At 55.8% G+C, this 19,962-nt stretch overlaps 2 protein-coding genes across 3 annotated transcripts; both read right to left on the bottom strand.

The window, feature by feature from the left end:
* Positions 1-2,492: 2,492 nt before the first annotated feature.
* LOC128853932 (pre-B lymphocyte protein 3-like) lies at positions 2,493-7,476 on the bottom strand. Of its 2 annotated transcripts, XM_054082854.1 has the most exons (3): positions 4,285-4,303; positions 3,436-4,039; positions 2,493-3,206 (listed from the first exon to the last, which is right to left on the bottom strand). In XM_054082854.1, the coding sequence occupies exons 2-3, from the start codon at positions 3,482-3,484 to the stop codon at positions 2,878-2,880; spliced, it is 378 nt and encodes a 125-aa protein (XP_053938829.1). In that variant the 5' UTR covers positions 3,485-4,039; positions 4,285-4,303; the 3' UTR covers positions 2,493-2,877. The 2 variants fall into 2 exon arrangements, with proteins under 2 accessions (XP_053938829.1, XP_053938828.1); XM_054082853.1 differs by having other exon boundaries at positions 3,436-7,476.
* Positions 7,477-7,609: 133 nt separating this feature from the next.
* CHCHD10 (coiled-coil-helix-coiled-coil-helix domain containing 10) lies at positions 7,610-8,988 on the bottom strand. Its single transcript, XM_054082852.1, has 4 exons — positions 8,829-8,988; positions 8,583-8,754; positions 8,270-8,420; positions 7,610-7,861 (listed from the first exon to the last, which is right to left on the bottom strand). The coding sequence occupies exons 1-4, from the start codon at positions 8,891-8,893 to the stop codon at positions 7,842-7,844; spliced, it is 408 nt and encodes a 135-aa protein (XP_053938827.1). The 5' UTR covers positions 8,894-8,988; the 3' UTR covers positions 7,610-7,841.
* Positions 8,989-19,962: the final 10,974 nt, after the last annotated feature.

Raw genomic sequence — 19,962 nt, 5'->3', positions numbered from 1 at the left:
TTGGTAACCTTACACACAGCACATGTCAAGGGAACTCAGGAATGTTTTTCTGCATGGCCTTGCTGAAGCGTTCTCCGCAGCCGCCTTAGCCCACCAGCGCCCATCCTCCCACCCCTCTGTGGCAGCACAGCTCCTCCAGTCACACTTCCCTTGCGACTCAGGGCAAGCCCTGAGCCCAACAGGGCTCCTCACCCACCCCATCACGAGGCTGCAGCACCACGCCAGCAGCCTCTGCCCACTGAGGCCGGTGCTCCAATACCTCCTGGGCCAGGGACTAGCTTGCTCTAGCAGCACCGACGCGCCCACCTCTCCACAGCACCTGGGGACCAGAAGCACTCTGGCCTCCGCTCCCTCTGCGCACGAGGGTAAAGGCCCTGCCTGCCCGGCTCCACACACTTTTCTTCAGGCAAACCCAGACTCTGAGAAGGAGAAAGGCAGAGTGCCGGTTCTGACGTTCTAAGACATGAACCCTCATCTTGCTATTCGAGCACATAAGGTCTCTTTCAACACACAGACCCACTGGATGCTTTTACCACATCTGTCAAGAGCAACTGCAGAGCAAGGAGCAGTGAATTTACACAGAGATCAGGGGCCTCAAGGCTACCCAACAGTAAACAAGCACAAACAAGTCCCCAGCTCCAGCAACTAGAGTCAGCTTGCAGGGTGGGAGGGCTCCAGTGGCCTCACAGCAATCAGACAGACTTGCACCAGAGTTCATACAGATCAAGTACATCTGCTACATCTAACAACAACCAGTTCCCTCTGCTGCAATTGCAACAAGAAGGGTCTAGAATATAACTTTGTCTCTTCAGCCTTACTCATTCCTGCTTCCTTCCATACACCAGTATGCAATTCATACTGATGAATTACAGTCCAGGAATTCCTCATGCTGAAGGTCTCCCCAGGCCCCATTAAGCCAACCACAGCACACGGGAAGGCGCGCTGAGGAACAAGCTCAGTGCCCCCTAACAATGTGGATGGCCCCAGCCGGCGCCCTGAGGCAGTCACAGCCCTCCTCGGTGTAGGTCTCCTGCACACAAGATGTGCTGAATCCTCCCTGGAACCAGCAGCTCCTTGCACTGCACACGGCTGGGGGACACAAAGGTCCCCAACACCAACTTTACACTCAGTAGGAGGAAAGAGAGACATTTAACTGAGGCCGCTCGACAGAACAGCACAAAACTTGTTTTGCTGCTCCAGAGCATTCACAAAGTCTGTCCAACCATTACAGGCACCGCAGGGATTCCCGTCAGACTCAGCTTTACAGAGACGAGCCCTCAGCGTGCCCGAGCCGCCCTGCGGGACAGCCCGGGACAGCCCGCTCCAACGGCGGCTCCGGCGCTGCCCGGGCGGACCGGGGCGGACCGGGGCCACCGCGGGGCTTCCCGGTCCCGAGCGCCGCTCGCCGCCCCGCGCGCACGTGGAGGGAACCCGGAAGTAATGCGCCGCTTTCCCGCCTCCCCAAGCCAATAGTAGCGCCGGCCGCTCCCCACGTGACCGCGGCGCCGGCGGCGGGGTCCTAGTGCCCGCCCTTGGGGTGTCCCCCATCGTGCTTTTAGCGACACCTGGGGGGCAGTTGTGGAAAAATGCGTTATCTTTCGGTGTGAAAGTGTTCATCCAGAGCAGCTGATACAAAAGTAGTTACTATTACAAAAAGCGGAATATTTTGATTTAAACTAAGGTAGAGTTCAGTTTCCTCTAAGTAACTGTTCTTTGAAAGCCAGAATGTCCCTCTGACAGCAGGGGGGGTTCCAACAGGGTTTTTCCAGACACTGTTCATTCCTTGGGGATGATAACACCCTGTGTTCAGCCTGACCCGTGCTGAGCAGAGGCTGTGCCCCGCCCTGCAGTCCTTTCCCATCTCCAGGGCAAGCTCAGGCAGAGCCGGAGCCAAAGCTCCAAAGCAGCAGATTTGACTGTTGTGACATTCACAATAACAGTAAAGTGAGTCCTTAGAAAGTAATAGCATATGCATAAGATTTCTGGGGAAAAATATACACATGTAAGTGGGAAATCTACTCTGTCCCAGCTCTTGTCTGGCTGCACATGATTGACGGAGATCGCTCCCTTGCGTCACCCAGGCCCGATAAAGGACGCTTCCTTTCTAAACTCCAAAATGAGCCTTAGAGAGTTCATTTGCCAGTGTTTTCAGTATCACAGCCATAAGTGGCCTTATCCCCTCCGAAGCAATGGGGGACGAGGGAGTAGCAGAGGGGAGAACACCGCGGGGGCAGCGGGAGGTGGGTGGGGGGATGCACTGGAGGTGGTGGGAGCGGGTGGAGGGACCCCCGGGGGACCACAGAGAGGCACTAAGGGTGCTGGGGAAGGGGCCATGCCATGCAGGCAGCCCTGCTGCGGGGGTCTCCAGGGAGAGGGGCTCTGCACAGCTCCTCGAGGCCCAGGGCTCCCACCAAACCCAACCCCACAGCGCCTCGTGCTCACCCTCCCAGCCCAGGTGCTCCACGCACGTGACACAGACCGTGCGGCTGGGGATTAACCTTTATTATCTGTGAGACAAACTGCGCAGAAGCCCAGACTGGGGTCAAGCCCGCATTGTGCCGAGTGCTGGAAGAGCCCAGGAAAGCCAGGCCATGGCAGAGCTCCCCGTCCTCCCACCACAGCAGCAGATCCCCGCTCCCGTGCGTTCCCGGACTGAGCCGGGGCAGGTCTCACACCACACTGGGCTGTTGATGCTCATCAGTGAAAGTCACTGGTCAAGGAGGAAGCTGCCGCGCTCTCAGTACGGCGCAGCGCCGCTCGTCTCGCTCAAGCGTGCCGGGGCAGTTTTTCCATTCCTCCTAGGGCAGTTGTTGTCCCTGCCGAGGGCTTTGCATCGGGAATGCACGGGAAAATGCAGAAAGCTTTTGTTCCCCATTTCTAAAACCAGTTGAAGGCACGTGACAGGGAGCAGAAGTAGCTGCCGTTGTCTTCATGGCAGGCAGATGCGATGATGAGGATGCAGGCATTGCTGGCGAGGTCCTTGGTAGCAGAGAAGCGGTCAGGAATCTTGGCGGCTCTATGCTTGTCTCGCTCGGAGTTGTAATAGAGTAGATACCGCAGGGAGTGCCCCGGGCGCTGCTGGTACCAGGAGATTCCAAACTGACTGATGTTGTACTGCGGGCTCAGGGTACAGGACAGCCGAGCGGTCTGCCCCGGCAGCACCGACACAGAGGACGGCTGGGTCAGCACAGGCTGAGCCCTGGAAGCTGTGCGCACCGTGGATGCAGTTACTGATGGTTTGAGACATGTTCCCCATCGCCCTCAGCCCCAAAATGTCTCCCTGAGGCAACCCCACCACCCAACCTCCATCCTGCTCATGCCACCATATGGTGATGGAGCAAAATGCCCAGCTCAGACCCCCCGCCACACAGCCCGGCCCTCCCTGGACCCCGCAGTGCCCCTCTGAGCACAGCCAGATCAGCCACAGCACCCTACCTGCCCCCACCGTCCCCACCAGGAGCAGGACCACGAAGCCCAAGGCCATGGCAGGAAGCAGAGGACGGGAGGCTCTTTCAGAGAGGGTCTGCAGTGCTACATGACCCAAGGCTGCGGTGCCACTGTCACCGATGAGGCGTATGTAAATGATATGAGGGCTTTGGGACTCCAGCTCCCCACGTCGCTCGTTTGCTGCAGTTGGGTTTCAGCGAGGGACTTCGAAGCAGTGGGGCAGGAGCTGAGCATTGCAGCCCACCGCCCACCTTCAGCCCAGGCTGGGCCACTGCCTCCAGCGCGTGCACAGCCCACCGCAGCCCCTCAGCCCTGCGGAGGTGCTGCTGACCATCTCACCTCTCCGACTGGCTGAGCAGAGAGGTTTCCTTCTGGTCTCACACTCGGACCTTTTGCCTTGGGCCCTCTGCCACCAGGCACACAGGAGGGCAGGATCCTGATCTGCGCTGCACCGAGGATGCCCTGTGACAGCAGCAGGCTGGGGCCACCAGGCAGAATGAAAGACAGGACACGCCAGAGCGCCACAGCAGCTGCCTCATCACAGAAGAAATATAAATAAAGTTGCTGCTCCCTTCTCCAATGATCTTCATGGCTGTGGCAAGAATGATTGTACTGTGGTATGGGCTGGGAGCTGCTGACGGTGCTGGCAATGCTGCCCCTGCGCCAGGACCACCTCAGAAACAGCAGCCATGGGCAAACACACGTGGGTGGCTGCCGAAGTCACCCACCAGAAGGCATTTCCCAAGGGAGCCAGCGCAGCAGAAAACAACTGCAACACAGCTGGTGCCTCGCACGGAAAGATAGCAGAGCGTTACAGCTAAAGGCCACTAGACTCACCAGGTGAAAAGCCACCCCTTTCTGTGACATCCACCACAGGACCCAAAGATGCTGCATTCTGAGACAAGCACAGGCAAGTGCTGGTCAGCCCACAGCACGTCTCCACACCCTTCACAGCAGGGTGGTCGGCGGGCTCTTCAGTGTCCCCTACACAGTCAATACCTCCTGGCACAGGCTCAGCCACATCACATTCCAGGGACGGCCCTTTCCCTCCCCTCTGCAGCACCCAGCCATGCTCCCAAGGTGTCTACAAGCCAAAGATGTTTGCAAGTGGTTCCTGACACAACTGGCCCTGTGCATGCTCCAGGTTTGAGAGGAAATGGAGCTCTGAGGCAGAGCCCTGCCTCTGGCATAAGCACATCCTGAAGAGGACGTGCTACCACCATCGAAGGACGGGACGCAGCAAGCTTTGGACAGCAATGCCCGGTGGTTAGGCAACAGGGCAGGAGAGCTGCCAGCAGAGCTCCTCTGCTCCCAACTCTGTAGGAAGGGCTCCTCTGGCTCAAATTCTGCCCCTCGGCTTCAGAGAGCAGATATCTGCAATGAGCAACAGGGAACAAACAGAACAAGTCCTTGCCCACAGCTGGTCACGAGCCTTTGCCTGACCCAGTACTTGCTGCTGAAGCTGCCAGATACACATAGCCCTAAGCCTTTGCTCTCTCTGCTATTTGAAGTGACTCTCCAACTACTGACGTATGTGTCAGCCCTGGGGATTTCTCAATCATGACCAACTTGGTGAGAGTTCATGGCCAAAATATCCCCTGGTGACTCAGCTGCAATCTCCAGCTCCTTCCCCTTGTGACCAGGACAAGTTTGTAGAAGGGGAAAGGCAAGGGCCAGGGCTCACTACTTTTTCCCACTCCTGTTTGATGAAATTAAGTTAAAATGTTCATCTGTGCTCACAACCCAGTGTGTTCCTGGCACCAAAGACCAGCAGACATGGCCAAAATACTGCGGTTCAGAGTCCTGCTGATCACCGTGTGGGGATCCTACCTGTGCTGGCCACAACACCGGGCAGTTCTCAGTCCCCTGCTATGCCTCAGCTGTTCCCTGCTATGTCTGCCGTGCCCCCGAATCCAGCGTGACCATACCCGTATGCCAGATCTCATTCCCTGTCTGCAGCAAAGGCCAAGAGACGGTGAACCTGCAGCGCCACAGCCGGATCTTCACAGCTCATCTGAAGAGATGTCAGCGCAGGCTGCAGGTACGAGCGGTCCTGAGCGGCGGTCAGTGGAGGGACCAGCACTCGCCTGTAGAGAAGCAGCAAAGGGCAAGAAACCGGTTGCCTGGGAACCCCAGATTGTCCTAAAACACAGAGAAAGGGGCAGCAAACCTCTCCCACTCTAAACCTCAACAGATCCTCTTCAAAGCATAACTCACCAAAGAAAATGCCTCTAAACCCCACAGGGACATACAAGACCTTCTTCACCACATCGCCCTCCTTCCAGACTGCATTGATCTTCTGGATTAAATGGGAGCTCTGATGAACATAAGTGAACTGGAAAATCCTGCATCTGAATTCACCAGTGAATACCCAGAGGAAAGGGAGCACTGGACTCAGAGTTGTCGCTAAGTTCCTCAGGAGGATGGCACAGCTCAGCCTCTGCATCAAGAGGGCCTGCTTTAGGGTGGTGATCCCACACACCAGCAAAACTCCATCATCTCCTAAAAACAAAGGCGTGGCTTTGAAGGGGGGCTCTATTCAGCAGTCACTTGGACATACTACAGTAGCTCTAAGGAGGCAGAAGTCAGCTCACACAAGGAGCTGGGGCTGAACCTCATGTTTTTCCAAGGTGGCTCCTCTATGGGAGGAAGAACCTTCCCTAGGCAGAGCCACCTGCTCCAGTTACATGTCTTGAATTCAGTTTGGAGCCAGCAGACAATCTATTTCTGCCATTCTGCTGGCAGGAGAGGAAGCTCTGAAGTCACCGGCTGTGAATCCTTGCTAGAGAACCTGGGGTGACCTCACCTGGCCTAGCAGGTAAGAGCCAGGCACCCACTTCCCCTCCACAGGAGGTCTGGCAGTGCAGGCAAGGACCCCTCTCCCCACCACAGCCCTTGTACACCAGGTGTGACGACCTCTGCCTTCCACTGCGCCAGCTCAAACACCAAGCTCCAGGACTGGTTGTGGCTGTGGGCAGTGAGTGAATTCAGGCAGCATGTGAAGGGACAAGCCAAGCCAGGGCTGGTTTGCAGACCCCCTCCCCCCCAAGTCAGCATGACAGCAGGCACCTGCCACCCACCCACACCCAGCAGAGTCCCCCCAGCTCCAAGAGGGCCAAAGCAAAGAGGGCACATTTTCTTGATACAAAGGTGGTGGAGACAGCAGATCTGCTGCAAGTGTTCCTATTGGTTTTTCTTAAGAGCTTCTCCCCTCAGACCAGCATACACCAACAGCAGTTCAGCAGTTATTTCCTAAAGGCAGTAACTTAAAACAACTCCCTCACACTGGTGCCTTTCTACAGCTCAGCACCCACATTTGGGCTTTGCGTCTCTGGCGTCCACTTTTCCCCTTGGCCATCTTTCAGGAGACCACAAGGCACCACAGATCAGACCAGACACAGCTCAGAATATCATCTACCACCAAGAATTTAGGTCCTGACATTCAGCAGAGGCAGGACTTTCAACACCAGCCTCCATCTGCTGCAAGCTTTCACCATCTAGACCTGGACTTGCTCAAAATCCAGGCAAGGGACTGGGAACTCACCCAATACTAAAGAGCCAGAGCTCTGCAGTTAACAGGTTCATTCTGCCATGAAAGCTCAGCAATTGAGCATCTGCAAGTGTCACCTTTTCACTGCTGCATCACAACTCCAGCTAAGGTCTCACAGTCCTCTTTCACACCAAGATGAGGAGTGGGGACTCCTGCTGGAGGCCAATCTGCAGGCAGCACTCGCTGTTCTGCTACAGCAACTGTAAGAGGACAGCAGCTCCAAATGTAACGTGATGCTGGTGACCTTGAGATCATTGCATAACCTGCTAAGGCTTTTAAGTAAGATCAGCCAATTGTATCTCTGTCACACAGCCAGACAGGTCATACTTCCTTAGCTCCAGGGTCAGAACAGCTCTTCAGGAAGAGGATAGATGGAAACAGAATTAGTTACTGAAAATACTTTAGGACACATCTTCCCCGCCTAGAGTACAGCCAATCCAGCTCAGCGGCAGATCTGCTTTTGTCACATCATGCAGGCAGTGTCTTTGCAAGTCTGCACCTCCTGTTTGCAGGAAATATGTAATTGTGTCTTGTCCCTCTGAATGGCTGATAATGTTAACATTTTGTTAGATTAATTTTAGCTTGAAAGAAAGAACATGCACAAGTGACCAGTCCAAATAAACTTCTTTATTTCGCTGTAATAAAAGCAGCACTATCTGAATTTCAAGTTCCCACAGGTGCAACTATTCTTTCCATCCCTACTAGTCTAGAAGTAAATTACCACTAGAAGACTCCTGTCTGGTCGATCTGTTCCCTCCACTCATCCCTTGTCGTCCTTCCGCTCCCTGCAGGCAGCAGGGCTCTGCACCCAGCTCCTCTTCCCTACTACAAGGGGGCAGATTCTTCACAGGAGAGAAGAAACACCTACAGGGCAGAAAACACAAGTTCAGCATTAAGCGCACATGTCCCAGTAGTTGAAGTTAACAAAAGATCTCTTACCTAAAGTGACCAGATCAAGACTTAACTACTGACATCTCCTTTTATGAGGTGCAGAAAGAATTAGGGAACGAAGTAGGAAAAGCAGCAGGCTCCAGTAAGAAAGGAACGTCTAAGAGGGTACCTACAACCTTCTCACCTTAAGAGACAGGTTCAGAACCATTTCTCCTGTCCTTCCCACACCCCAGGACACTGGAAAGGCACTCACAGAGGCCAAACCACATCCTAATCAAACTCTCCAAGGACACTCTAACCCCTAGGGGCTGCTTCTGCAACGTGCCAACTCTCGGGTGTGCCGCCGGCAGCGGTTCCCGCCCCTCTGGCGGTCAGACTCACCGTTGCTGTACTTGCACTGTTTCAGAGCCTCATTGAAGCCCTCGCACAAGGTCAGGTCTCTCTGGTTGGTGGCGCACTCCAGGAACTGCTTCATCTCATAGTGGCAGGGGCCGTAGGGCGACTGCGGGGGCAGCGGCTGCTGCCGGGGCTCCTGCGGGCAAAGGCCGGCTCAGGAGAGGCCGAGGCGCTCGGGAAGCACCGCGGCTCGTGTCCCCGCGGTCACCTCGGGCCGCCGGTACGGGACGGGCCCCCCCCCCGCGCCCTGCAAGGGCGGCACAAGGACGTTGACCGGGTATCCCGGCCCCGCTCGCACCTGGGCGGGAGCCGCCGCCTTGGCCGGTTCGGAGGAGCCGCCGAAGGCGCCGGTGAGGACGCTGCCCACGACGTGTCCCACGGCGGAGCCCACGGCCACGCCCGCCGCCGTGCTCGCCATCTGCGCCATCAGCCCGGGCTGCGCCGGCTGCGCCGCCGGCACCGGGGCCGGGCTGCGGAGAGGAGCGAGTCAGACAGAGCCGGGGGAGGCGCGGGGATCGGTCTGCCCGCCGCCTGCCCCCCGTACCTGGCCGGGGCTGGAGCCGCCGGGGCCGCCGCGGGCCGCGCCACACTCCTGCTGCCCCGCGCCATCACCGAGGATGCCCGCCTGCCCCGCGCACCCGCTTAAAACGCCCCGCCGCCACGTGACTCTGCGCATGCGCAGAGCGGCGAACGGAGCCCCGCCCTTTTAAGTCTTCCGCCAGGATTATCGTCATAAAGTGAGCCACCAACGCCCCTCACGTGACTCTTGCGCATGCGCAGCACAGCGACCGAAGGCGCTAAAGCTTCTGCCAGGAGCCCGGCCCCACGCACCGTCCTAAGGGCAACCACCGCCTCCACGTGACTGACGCGCATGCGCAGCGCGGCTACCGAAGCACCAACCCCGTCCCTTAAAGCCTTCCGCCAGGAGCCCCACGCGTTGTCATAAAGGGAGGCACCGCGGACCCCCCACGTGACCCTCACGCATGCGCAGAGCAGGGGCAGAAGCCCCCGCCCCTCCAAGGCTTCCGCCCGGAGCGCAGCCCCGCGTGCCGTCGGCAGAGGGCGCGCCCGCCCGCGCAGCGGGGCCGGAGGGGCCGGGGCGGAGCCGCTCTCGGGTGCGGGTGTTGCCCCCCTACGAGTCACAGGGTCGTTGAGGTTGGACGAGGCCTGTGAGAGGTGGGGTGCAGCCGCCAGCCCGGCCCCTCCGAGCCCGCCGAACCCTGTTCCGATGCCACGCGCCTGGTGACGCCCCAGGGACGGGGCCTCGCCGCTCGCTCAGGGAAGAAATGGGTCCTGATCAACACGAACCTCTCCTGGCACTGCTCGAGGCCGTTTGAGAGAGTTGAGGTTGTTCAGCCTGGAGAGGAGAAAGCTCCGAGGAGACCTTAGAGAGACCTTCCAGTGCCTGAAGGGGCTGCAGGAGAGCTGGGGAGGGGCTGTTCATAAAGGCTCGTGGTGACGGGAGGAGGGAGTGTAAACTGGAGAGGGGCAGATTTAGGCGAGACATAAGGAGGAATTTCTTCCCCATGAGGGTGGTGAGGCCCTGGCACAGGCTGCCCAGGGAAGCGGTGGCTGCCCCATCCCTGGAGGGGTTCAAGGCCAGGCTGCCTGAGCTAGTGGGAGGTGGAGCTGGATGGGCTTTAAGGTCCCTTCCAGCCCCAACTATTCTATGATTTCCTCTTGTTTGATCACTTGTTACGTGGGAGAAGAGACCAGCAGCCACCTCACTACAACCTCCTTCCATGGAGCTGCAGGGAGCCATAAGGACACCCTAGGCCTGTCTTGCTGCGCTGCTGTCACACCGACAGCGAACCCTTTGTGGAGGGTGCTGTGCCCAAACGCAGCAAATGCAGCAGCGCACCCTCCCTGCAGCCACTGGCTCAAACACGGCTTAGCTCATTTCTGGGCTCCCGACGTGTCCTGCTGAGCGCTGTGGAGCCGCAGAGCCTATGGTGAAGGATGGAGTTCTTTGTGGTTCAGGCAGGAGTGGAGAAACAAGAGCTGGGTGCAGGCAGGCCAGGCAGCAAGAGGGAGCAAGACATTGCCGGCAGCGATGAGCAGAACAGCTCTGCTGTGAAGGTTTCTGTCGTGACAAAGAAGAGCTTCAAGAAGTGTGATGCAGTGACTTTGCAAATGCTCAGAGGCTCTTTCTCCCAGGCGCGGAGCAGAGCAGGAGAGAGCATGAAGGGGCTTGTTGGAAATGGGTGATGGAGTTGGCCTCTGTTGCATGGGAGATGATGGGTGGAGGAGAGATGGATAATGAAGGGCTGGGAGAGGGAAGGTGAACCATCCACAATTGGGGCAGAGAAAAGAGGGTGCCAGGGAGGAGCATGGGGAGGAATGATGTGGTCTAAGCCATGGGCCAGCATAACAATTTTTGCAGCAGCCCTCTGGATACAAACCAGCAGATCAAGGAAACCTTTGCAAGGCGTGGACATTGGGAAGAATCCATGGAAAGATGATGATGAGCCCTCAAGTCACAAGCAGACAGGCTGGACGACGCCAGTTTTACCTTCAAACCAATTTCTTGACAATCATCTCCTCCCTGGCACCCCAGCTGGCCTCCAGGGCCTCTGTGGGTCCACGTCTGCTTGAAGTCTCCCTGGGATGGGCCTTGTTGCCTGCTTAGTCTTTGGATGTTCCTTATGCCCTGTGGAGTAAAAGAAATTTCCAAAATTGAGAAGGATTCAGAAGTTGTCCAGGAAAATAAAAAAAAAAAAATCCCAGCTATGTTATGTCTCCAAGGCTGTGGTTTTACATTCAGCAAGTTACAAAAACCAGCCTTTTGGGCTGGTTCATTGACTGGCAGGAATTAGGGGCTAAGTCACCGCAGGGTTGGCAATTAGCCGCCGTGCAAGTGTTTTTGTGGAATCGAATTTCCAGCATGAGGGGAAAAGAAAAACATTTGTAAAGCAAGCTGCCCCCTTGGCACAGGAGCTGGGCAGGCGGGGAGAGAGCTGCAGCTCCCGCGCTTCTGAGGAAGGGGATTGTGCCTTGGGCAAACATGACTGGGGTCATCTCTTCTGAGGGGCAACACTCCCAGTTCCTCCCTCCTGCAGCCCCAGGGATCTCGCCTGCCCTGGGAGCTGGGCTGTGCAGTCCTGCTTACAGCTGGAGCAGCACCATTTGACATCCAGCATTTGCCTGTCTTTGGCCCACTAATGAAAAGGAGAGGGGGCAAAGCAGTTGTAAAATCAGAAAAAATGTAACTGGGAAGCCCCTGCGCCGGCAGCACCTGCATTTTTAGCTTTTCGCAGCCATGCATCCTGGGGGAGGGGGGCTCCCGTCCCTGTGCAGCACATCCGTCCCTCCCTGGCAGCCCCGTCCTGCTGAGCTGAGCCACAAGCACTTGTGGGAAAGCAGAGGCGTTAAAGACATGAGGGGAGAAAAAGTGGTAAGAAGGAAGAGAAGGTGACTTCAAGGATCCCCTTACTGTGAGGAAACCCCTAAAGTGAGAGCTCGGTTCTCTGCCATCAGCTCGAGAGCAGAGTCGAGCCCGTCAGTGCGTGAGGCTGTGACACTGCGGGCTCCTCATCCCTCCTTGGTTGTCCCTGGAGTGGGAAGATGTGAGCATGTGCTGGGGGAAGAGAGGACAGACTTGCAGGGGATGTAGGAAATGCCAGACCTCCAGACATAGGAAACTGAGGTTCATTAGTTCCACTAGACACAGAACAGCTTGCTGAAGGAGCCTGGGTCTCAAGCTGAGAGCGTCCCTCTGAGCAGTGTCTGGTGGACCCTTTGGTTTGGTTGTTTAGACGCGAAGTTTTCCTGTGCTGTGGGAGGCCGGGTATGTGCCGAGGAGCACAGCTACCCTGCTTTACTAATGAGATAATTTATTGTGGCTGTCTGAGAAGGCTGCGTGTACACAGCTCCACCCGCACACACACCACCCACTCCAACCCTCTGCTCCCAGCTGGAGAGCCCTCAGCACCAGAGGTGGAAGCACCGCGTTGGGTTTCCCTGCGCAGAGCCCTGCCAAGGAGCCATCCTCCCCTCGCGGAAATTGTGCAGCAGGGCCCCCTTTGTATCTAAATATCTCCCACGGCATTTTTCACTGCTTCCCTGGCCAAATCTCACAATTCCCTTATTTTTCAGCCTAAATTTGATCTTTGATTCAATCAAGTAGCATCGTCTCCGCCTCTCACCCTGCTCCAGAAGGTCCCTCCTTCCATAGCTCAAGTGTTAGGGCTTGCCTACACTTGAACGTTAGTTCTGGATTAAGGGACATATAAATCTGAAAGACAATAGCCAATTCCTGAACAACGCTGGAAAGATTTACTCAAAACTAGTAATTTCTGAATAACTGGGTGCGCTGGCCGGTCTGTACGTTCCCTCCTGTTAACAGCTGGATCAGGTTTGTAAAAAGCAGGTCTGGCTTTTTCAACCACTTTCTCCCTCTTGCTCCAAAAGCAGATAATCATCTCCCCCTTCAGAGTTTGCCTCACTTAAATCCACTCTGTCACAGCCAAAATGTGGCTACAAAGAGATCTAGGAATTCCCCAAGCGTTTGGATTGTGGGGGGTTGTTTCACAGGTGAGGAATGCAGTGCCCGGCCTCGCTGGGTCTCCTTTGCCCTCCACCGAGAGCGCCTCTGAGGTTGCCAGGCTGCAGCTCCCCAGCGCGTTTGCTCAGGGGGACGCTGCCCCCCACCAGCGGCATCTCTCCCCAGAAGTATTCTCCACGCCGTGGTGCCACGCTGAGGCGCATCCGTGCCCCGTCGGTGCCACGGGCCAGCAGGTAGCCAGCCATCGGGAGATGCTGACGGAGCCGGCTGCCGGCAGGTTTGCGCTTGGAGAACCCTAATTACTGCGTGCAGGGGCAGATCTGGGCAGTGCTCTGGGTGTACCTGAATTTAAGTTATTTAGGTTAACAGCAAATTGCACGGGATGGTTGCTTCGGGATCTGGGCAAACTATTCAAAGCAGAAGAAAGCGTCTGATGAATTAGCCAATATTTTTGTTTGTGGACAATCCACCCCCCCCAAAAAAAAAAAAAAGAAAAAGAGAAACAGAGCCTCCAGTTCTCACCAATGTGTTTGCTACTGAAAATTACTCCATGAATCATTTATGACTGAGTGTATTGCAGTCAGTGGGTTTCTCATGTCCAGCTTTTATTTTCATCTTTGAGCTCTGGATAGTGGTAATTTTGTTTGTGCCTGGTGGCTGATTTCATTCTCCCAAGTCCACAGGGAGCTTTCAGGTCAGATGTAAGTATGCAAGCACTACTTTTTTATCCTGTAAAGTTTTTTGCAAGCAGAATTTGTGACTGACAAATAATAAATAATCAAGCAAATTGTTACCACCAAAAGGAGTAAAGGAGTTCACAGATTTTTCATAAGCAAAGGAACACGTTTCCCACAGTCCCGCCTTGCTGCCATTGCCCAAGAGATACCAAAGCAGTAGCATCAAAAGTAAGTGACATTCGCTGGCATTGCCACTGCAGCGTGGCACAGAGCCCTGTCTCACCTGGGTGCCGCAGCCTTTGAGCACGCTCACCCCACACAGACCTCTCGCTGTCTGCACCCTTCCTCCATCTCTTTTTAGCCAAAATACAACGCTATGAAATGGAGTGACTGCACTGCGAGAGTCGGAGAGGAGAAAAGGGAGGGAGAAACCCATGTGGCATCTGACCGGAGGATGTCAGTAGGCACGACGTGACGGGGAGGGAGCGCTACGGAGCGCCGTTTCAGCTTTCAGGTCTCGTGCTCCCAGGATCCACATACCATTTCTTGGATGTGGTTTGCCCCCAGGGCAATCTCAACAGCTGTGAAGTTTCAGCAGATGAACAATGTAGTTTTCAATAAATTTCACAAAGCAAAGGAAAGGATTTTTTAACTCATTCATGCTAGCCCACGTTTGGTCTGAAGGCTCTTCTGGACCAGAATCCATTCATTTCATGAGTGTTTCCTGTTTGAACCCCAGGGCCCGACTGCTGGAGCGCACCTGAGCAAGACTGCTCTGCTCGGGGTTTCTGGAAAGCTCTTCGCCAACGTAAGAGGCTTCTCAGCTGTGCCCAGGGGTCCTGGGACGGGTAGGTTCATCTGTACATTTCTCTGTGCCACTTAAACCCACCCTGGTGACCCATGGGTGGAGGAAGGTATCAAATGTGGAATGAGGACACCCTTGTCTGCTGGTGGGAAAAGAGGAGGTCATAGAAGGAGAAGGTCCCCAGGTGTCTTCCCTAGTGGCCGCAACATCTCAGAAGTTCAATCTCCTCTGTATCCATACATCCAGAAGCAGGGCTTGTGCACTTGGAGGCATGTTCTGATCCCAGCTGAAGGCTGATGCTGTTAGCTGCAACTTAGAGAAGGGGTTTTGTGTCCTAAAAGTAAGCCCTATTCATGAAATTACCTCTTCCAAAACACCTCCAGTGTACCCTCAGATCACAAAGATGGCAGCTACTGTAGGCTCTGTGGATTCACCTGCTAAATACGGGACAAGGTGGCAAACCTGGCCCTGGAGATTTTTGGTTTTCTCAACGGCTGCAGAGCACGCCGTAAGCAATGCAGCTAAAAAGCCAGCACAGGTTTGCTTGGCATGTCTGGAGGATCTGAGCAACGGGACAGTGCTTTTCGCTGCCTCTCCTCTGGCTGGAATCTGCCAGGTGGTTTTGAGGAACTCCAAGCAGCGAGCTGACATCCCTTGCAGGACATAACAGTGCGGGCCCTGGAGGGCTCTTACACCTCCACAGGCTCCCTGCTTTGCCTGCACCGTCACGGGCAATGGGCTTGGGGCTTGGCATTTCTTCCTCACCCAAATGTCTGCCCAGAGGCTGCTTCCCTCTGTTCTTGCACAGCTGCTCCCCATTTGGTCGTTTCCCTCCTTTCTGTTGCAGACACACAGCAAGTATCTCCAGGGAGATATTTTGGGGGGTCGGAACTAGATGATCTTTAAGGTCCCTTCCAACCCTAACTATTCCATGATTCTGGGGAGCTGCACTCGGTCGCTCCCCAAGCAGAGCTCAGGTGGGGCGGGGGGGGCTGACAACCCGGCGGAGTCTGTAGTAAATGACACATGAGCAAATACGAAAGCAAGAATGGGGTCTGTGTGCAAGGCGGAGGCACCTGTGACCTTCTGGGAGGCTGTTAGCACCTTCCTATGAAGAGCTACTGCTTTGAAATAGATGATTACAGTAAATGCCTCCCCCATCTCCCCCTTCACAGGCAAAGACGTAGCCTGCACGGCACCCGGAGAGAGCCTGTGTGGTGCTGCAGGCTCTGCCCAAACAGTTCACAGCCACCCGTGATTCGGGGTTCTCCATCTTATCTCATTTCTCCAAGATGTCTCATGAGTTTTAATCACCACATTGCTCCCCCTGCCCGACTGAAGCTGTCCAGTCATCAGCGTCCAAACCCTCTTCTCAGCCGGAAACTAGATACCGGAGCCCAACTTTTCTTTCCTCTATAGAACAAGTCAGTGGTATCTCCTCTTCCTCTTGCTTCCCTTGCAAACGGACATGAAAGACCAGACCTCCCTCTGGATTGCCAAGATTTCTGCTGCAATGCTCTTCTTTCAGTTGTGGCCTCACCATAGCGTGCTGAGCTCAACACAGAGAGCTTTTTGCATGCTTTTTGCCTGGCCTTTGCAAAATTAGTGATCTGAGCAAACACCACAGCTCTCTGCAAGGGCTGGGCACGGTGCATGCCATGCTGGATTCATCCCCAGCCATGTGCCAGCTCTCTTGGTGCTCTGTTTAGATAGTTCTTTGGAGTCTTCAGTTTGGTATCTGTGTATTCCCCTGGATCTGAGGCTTCTACATTGACTTTGTGCTAATGCAGTCTCAGAGTTCAGCACTTGCTGTCCAAGAGAAAGTGGAAAATCATCTTGGGAAATGAACTGTGCCACAGCCTGGCAACCAATTTATTGCAGTGACATTTGTTAATGGCAACGCACTGTGGGTCACAGACACATCCTTCCCACAGCACCTAGAGTAGCATGAGCTCCGACCTGCGGAGCCCTGCATCGCTGCTGCGTGAGCTAACAGATGTGAGAGACACCGTGCATCCCAATGGGAGCCAAGAGGGCACTCACACCAACCAAACCCCACATCTCTGTGATCTCTCTTCCTGTTTATCTCCTCTGAGTGCACTTGCTCTCCTTCACCCTTCCCTCCTGGCTCACATCCTCGCTGCTTTCACACAGCTTCATTCAGTCAGAGCCCAGATCCTGGGCAGATGCCCCGTGGATGCCTATTTCTGCTCACCCAGCACCAACCAGCCCAGCTGCTTCCCTGCCGCGAGCACAGCCAACCCCGGTCCTGCCGAGGGGCGAGGATCTCCTCGCTGCTGCTGGCCCCAGCTTGCCAAGCTGGCCTGCGCGTCCCAGGGATGGACACCTTCCACTCATCACGGGAAAAACACACCTTAGGATGGTGCCTGAGCGATGCAGGAGGGTCCCAGCAGCCGGGAGACCGAGCCGAGAGGGGCTGGGGGGGTCCCAGCTGTTCTAGGGAGGTGCTGAGGAGGGGTGGAGGGAGGGCCGTGAGAGGTTTGGCTGCTCTGAGCAGAAATGTGCATGAAGAAAAGCCTCGACCCACACCCTGAATTCCACAGCTGATCTCCGGGGACAGGGGGAGGGAGAGAGGACAGGACAGGACATTTCCAGTAGACCCAGGACTTGTTCTTAAAAGCTTCATCTCACCAGCCCTGCCTGCCTCCTCCCCCATCGCCTCCACATCTCATGCTGGGTTTTATTAATGCAGTTCCCCTTAGGCTAGAGAGAATCACATCCCAGGAGACATTCCAGTCTCATCTCGGCTTCAGAGGGGATCAGAGGGAGCCAAGGGTGGGGGGCGTTTCACCAGGATGTTTCATTTGCAGGGAGCTGGCAGGTTGAGAGCGCTGCAAGACGGCACTAGCAGCCTCCTTATCAGACACCGAGCAGCCGCAGGCTGGAGTCCCTGCTCAGCTCTGTACCTCCAGCCATTCCTGCCTTGTCCGGGCTGCCGGATGGCAGCTCGTAACCCGGGCTGTGCCGGGTGCTGGGTGCCGCACGCGGAGTCTGGGCAGGGGTCTCGCCCTCTTGCTCAGGGGACGCACACGACTGTGGATGATGCGTGGCGGTCCGTGCTGCCGCAGGGCTCAGCCGAGGGTCAGCGCCCTTCCCCACGCGCCCCAGCGCCTCAAACACCCGTTCCTCACCGCCGTCGCGCTCTGCACCAGTCAGAGCCGAAACCTCTGGCAGCAATGGGAGCTGGCTCCCCGCGTCTGGCTCCTCAGGTGAACTGTGCTGTGTCCTGAGCCTACGCCAGGAAAATGCCAGCAGATTAAACTCTATCTCAGGCCAAGAGACGTGAAGATGGATGTGTTTTCCTTGCCTGGCTTATCTCGCAGGCAGCGCTTCTCACCGGAGCCCAGTGCTGTTTGTGTGCACTTGGCTCCTGGCACAGGGGCAGGAGATGATTTGAAAACAAACCGCGGTGCTCCTCTCCGGGGCTGCAGGCTGCCCCTGCCCTGCCGACGCCGCGGCCTAGCCGGAGCTGCTTCCCAGGGGCCGAGGTCGGGGCTGGCTGCGCTGCACCAGGGCTGCAGGGGGAGAAGGAAGCACAACCCCACGGGTGCTCGGGCGCCGCATGAGCTGCGGCACGAGCTACACGGGGATGGGGTAACAGCTGCCACGCCTGGCGTGGAACCCTGCCGTGAGAGCCACTCGGCAGCGAGTGAGGGGCAGAGCAGTCCTGGTACCGTCTCTCTGGCTCCTAGGCTGGAGGAGGCAGCGGTGCCAGCCCTGCGGGTGGCTGTGCACCCAGCCCAGCTGCTCTGCTCCACTCGTGCCCCTGGGGCAGCCCAGGCAGATCCCAGCCTCAGCAGGCTCTGCACCGCTGGGTTCAACCTGGAATTAAGGTCATGGAAAGGTTTTTTTTTTTAAGGCAACACCAAATAAATGCAAAATAACTAGCAGCAGATCGAGCAAAATGTTCTAGCAATCCATAGTGAGACTGTTGTGTTGGCCAAGTTAAGCCAAAGTCTTGGAGAAAACCAAATATCAGCAATTCAAGGTGCACAGTTCGGATACGGGACAGCCTGCACAACTCCTGCCGTTTTCATTTAAATGAAGAGCTTTGAAGCAAAGCGTTTTGCTGGCCAACAGAAATTTTTACATGTGCCCTTACGTATTCCTTTGCCTTTTCTTGTGAGTCCAGGCCCAAATGCCAAAATTCCCCTAAATCTTGCTGCCTCCCCATGCCCATGCTCTGTGCTGCCAGCTGAGGAGAACTGGGTAATTCAGAGCCTCTCCAAGAAATACTCCCAGTCGCCAGTCTTTACACGGGTAGTTCACTGCGCATGAGCCCCAGCCTTTTCCACACCCACCACCCCCTGTGCAAACACCCACTTTGGCTGCCCAGGAATAAAACAAGATGCCAGGCCCAAAGGAAAGGGGAATCCCAAAAGTGAGAGGGGGAGGACGGAGACTTGCCCGTTGGGAATGTATCCCCATTGGTCACCCACTGAGCAGGGATGCTGGAGACATCAATTCATGAGGCAGTCACCTACAGAGAGGAGAAGAGAGGAAAGACATTAGAGAAGAGAAATCAAAGGAGTTTCTCGGTCCTGGGAATTTGGCTCCTGGACCCTCTTGCAGCTGCTCAGGGAAATGTCCAGGAGGTGTAAAGCTCCATGCTGACTTCGCGGAGAACCTAAAACCAGGTCTCCAGCCACACAGAATATAGCTGTGAAAGTCACACCAGGGAGGTGGCAGGAAACAAAGGACTTCGAACAGACAGGCTTAATCCATTTAAATTCAGTTTCTCTCTCACTTCCCTCCTCTTTTCCCTTCACTCTCACCAGAGATCTCTTCCCCCACCTTCTCTCAGTCCAAAATGCCTGACAGCAGCTTCACACCCAAGTGGCCCATGGACTGAAAGAGTTATCCCACCTCTTCGCTGCTCAGAACAGAGCAGAATACGACCCACTGTTCCCTTTCTCCCTCTTGCACAGCCTCTTCCTCCCCAAACACTTGCGGGGAGGGGGCTGCTGAGGAAGGTTATCCCATTTCTGTTGAGACTCACCTTACGATACCACTCCACCTGCCTGGGGGTTCACAAGGTCTCTCCGTGCTGGAAAGCCTTCAGGGAGCGTGAGTAGAGCTAATGCTTGTGGCCAGAAGGACTTATAAAACCCAGTTCTGCAGCTTGCTGAGGCTGGAAGGCACCGAAGCAGATGCTGAGCAAGAAGAGCTACGCATGGGAATGATGTATCAGCAAGAGAACACCCAGAACACCCCCTTCAAAAGTCTCCCCGGCTTAAGAACCAAACTGCCTTTGCTGCCCCACAGGCTGCTCCCACGCTTCCCCAGGACATCCACAGGCTTCTCTGCCACCGGCTGGAATGCACCAAGCTCCCAGAGACACCAGCATTCAAAGAAAAGACACTAAAGAGACACAAAGGCAGGAAAGCTTTTCTTCCCGGGAGCCAGCTGGCTGGCTCGGAGCAAGGCAAGAAAGTAGGATCTGCTCTGCACTCCGGGGCACGGACAGAGTAGCAGGAGAAGGGTAAATTCCACAGTGTTAAGTCTGAACCCCATGAACACCAGGTCGTTGCCTCTTCCCTTTTGTTTTTTCCCTGCTTCCCTTCCCCCGTTACAAGCAGGGCTTTGGGGATACACGGAACGCGCTGCTCCGGTGCCCCTCGCCAGGAGCCGCTAGCGGAGCCGCTGCCGGGCTCTTCCTTCTCGCGCCTGG

Source organism: Cuculus canorus, chromosome 17 (genome assembly GCF_017976375.1).
Source record: "Cuculus canorus isolate bCucCan1 chromosome 17, bCucCan1.pri, whole genome shotgun sequence".
Classification (NCBI taxonomy): Eukaryota; Metazoa; Chordata; class Aves; order Cuculiformes; family Cuculidae; genus Cuculus; species Cuculus canorus.
Note: the sequence above shows the minus strand (reverse complement) of the source record. Positions and strands in the feature narration are given on the sequence as shown.

Excerpts from the sequence above, each read along its gene's own strand:
- LOC128853932 (XM_054082853.1), bottom strand. The coding sequence starts at position 3,484 with ATGGCCTTGGGCTTCGTGGTCCTGCTCCTGGTGGGGACGGTGGGGGCA. Across the intron at positions 3,207-3,435 it reads GGTGGGGACGGTGGGGGCAG|CTTCCAGGGCTCAGCCTGTG; the intron begins GTAGGGTGCTGT and ends CGGTGCGCACAG.
- CHCHD10 (XM_054082852.1), bottom strand. The coding sequence starts at position 8,893 with ATGGCGCGGGGCAGCAGGAGTGTGGCGCGGCCCGCGGCGGCCCCGGCG. Across the intron at positions 8,421-8,582 it reads AGGCGGCGGCTCCCGCCCAG|GAGCCCCGGCAGCAGCCGCT; the intron begins GTGCGAGCGGGG and ends CTTTGCCCGCAG. Across the intron at positions 7,862-8,269 it reads ACAGTGCAAGTACAGCAACG|GTGTTTCTTCTCTCCTGTGA; the intron begins GTGAGTCTGACC and ends TCTGCCCTGTAG.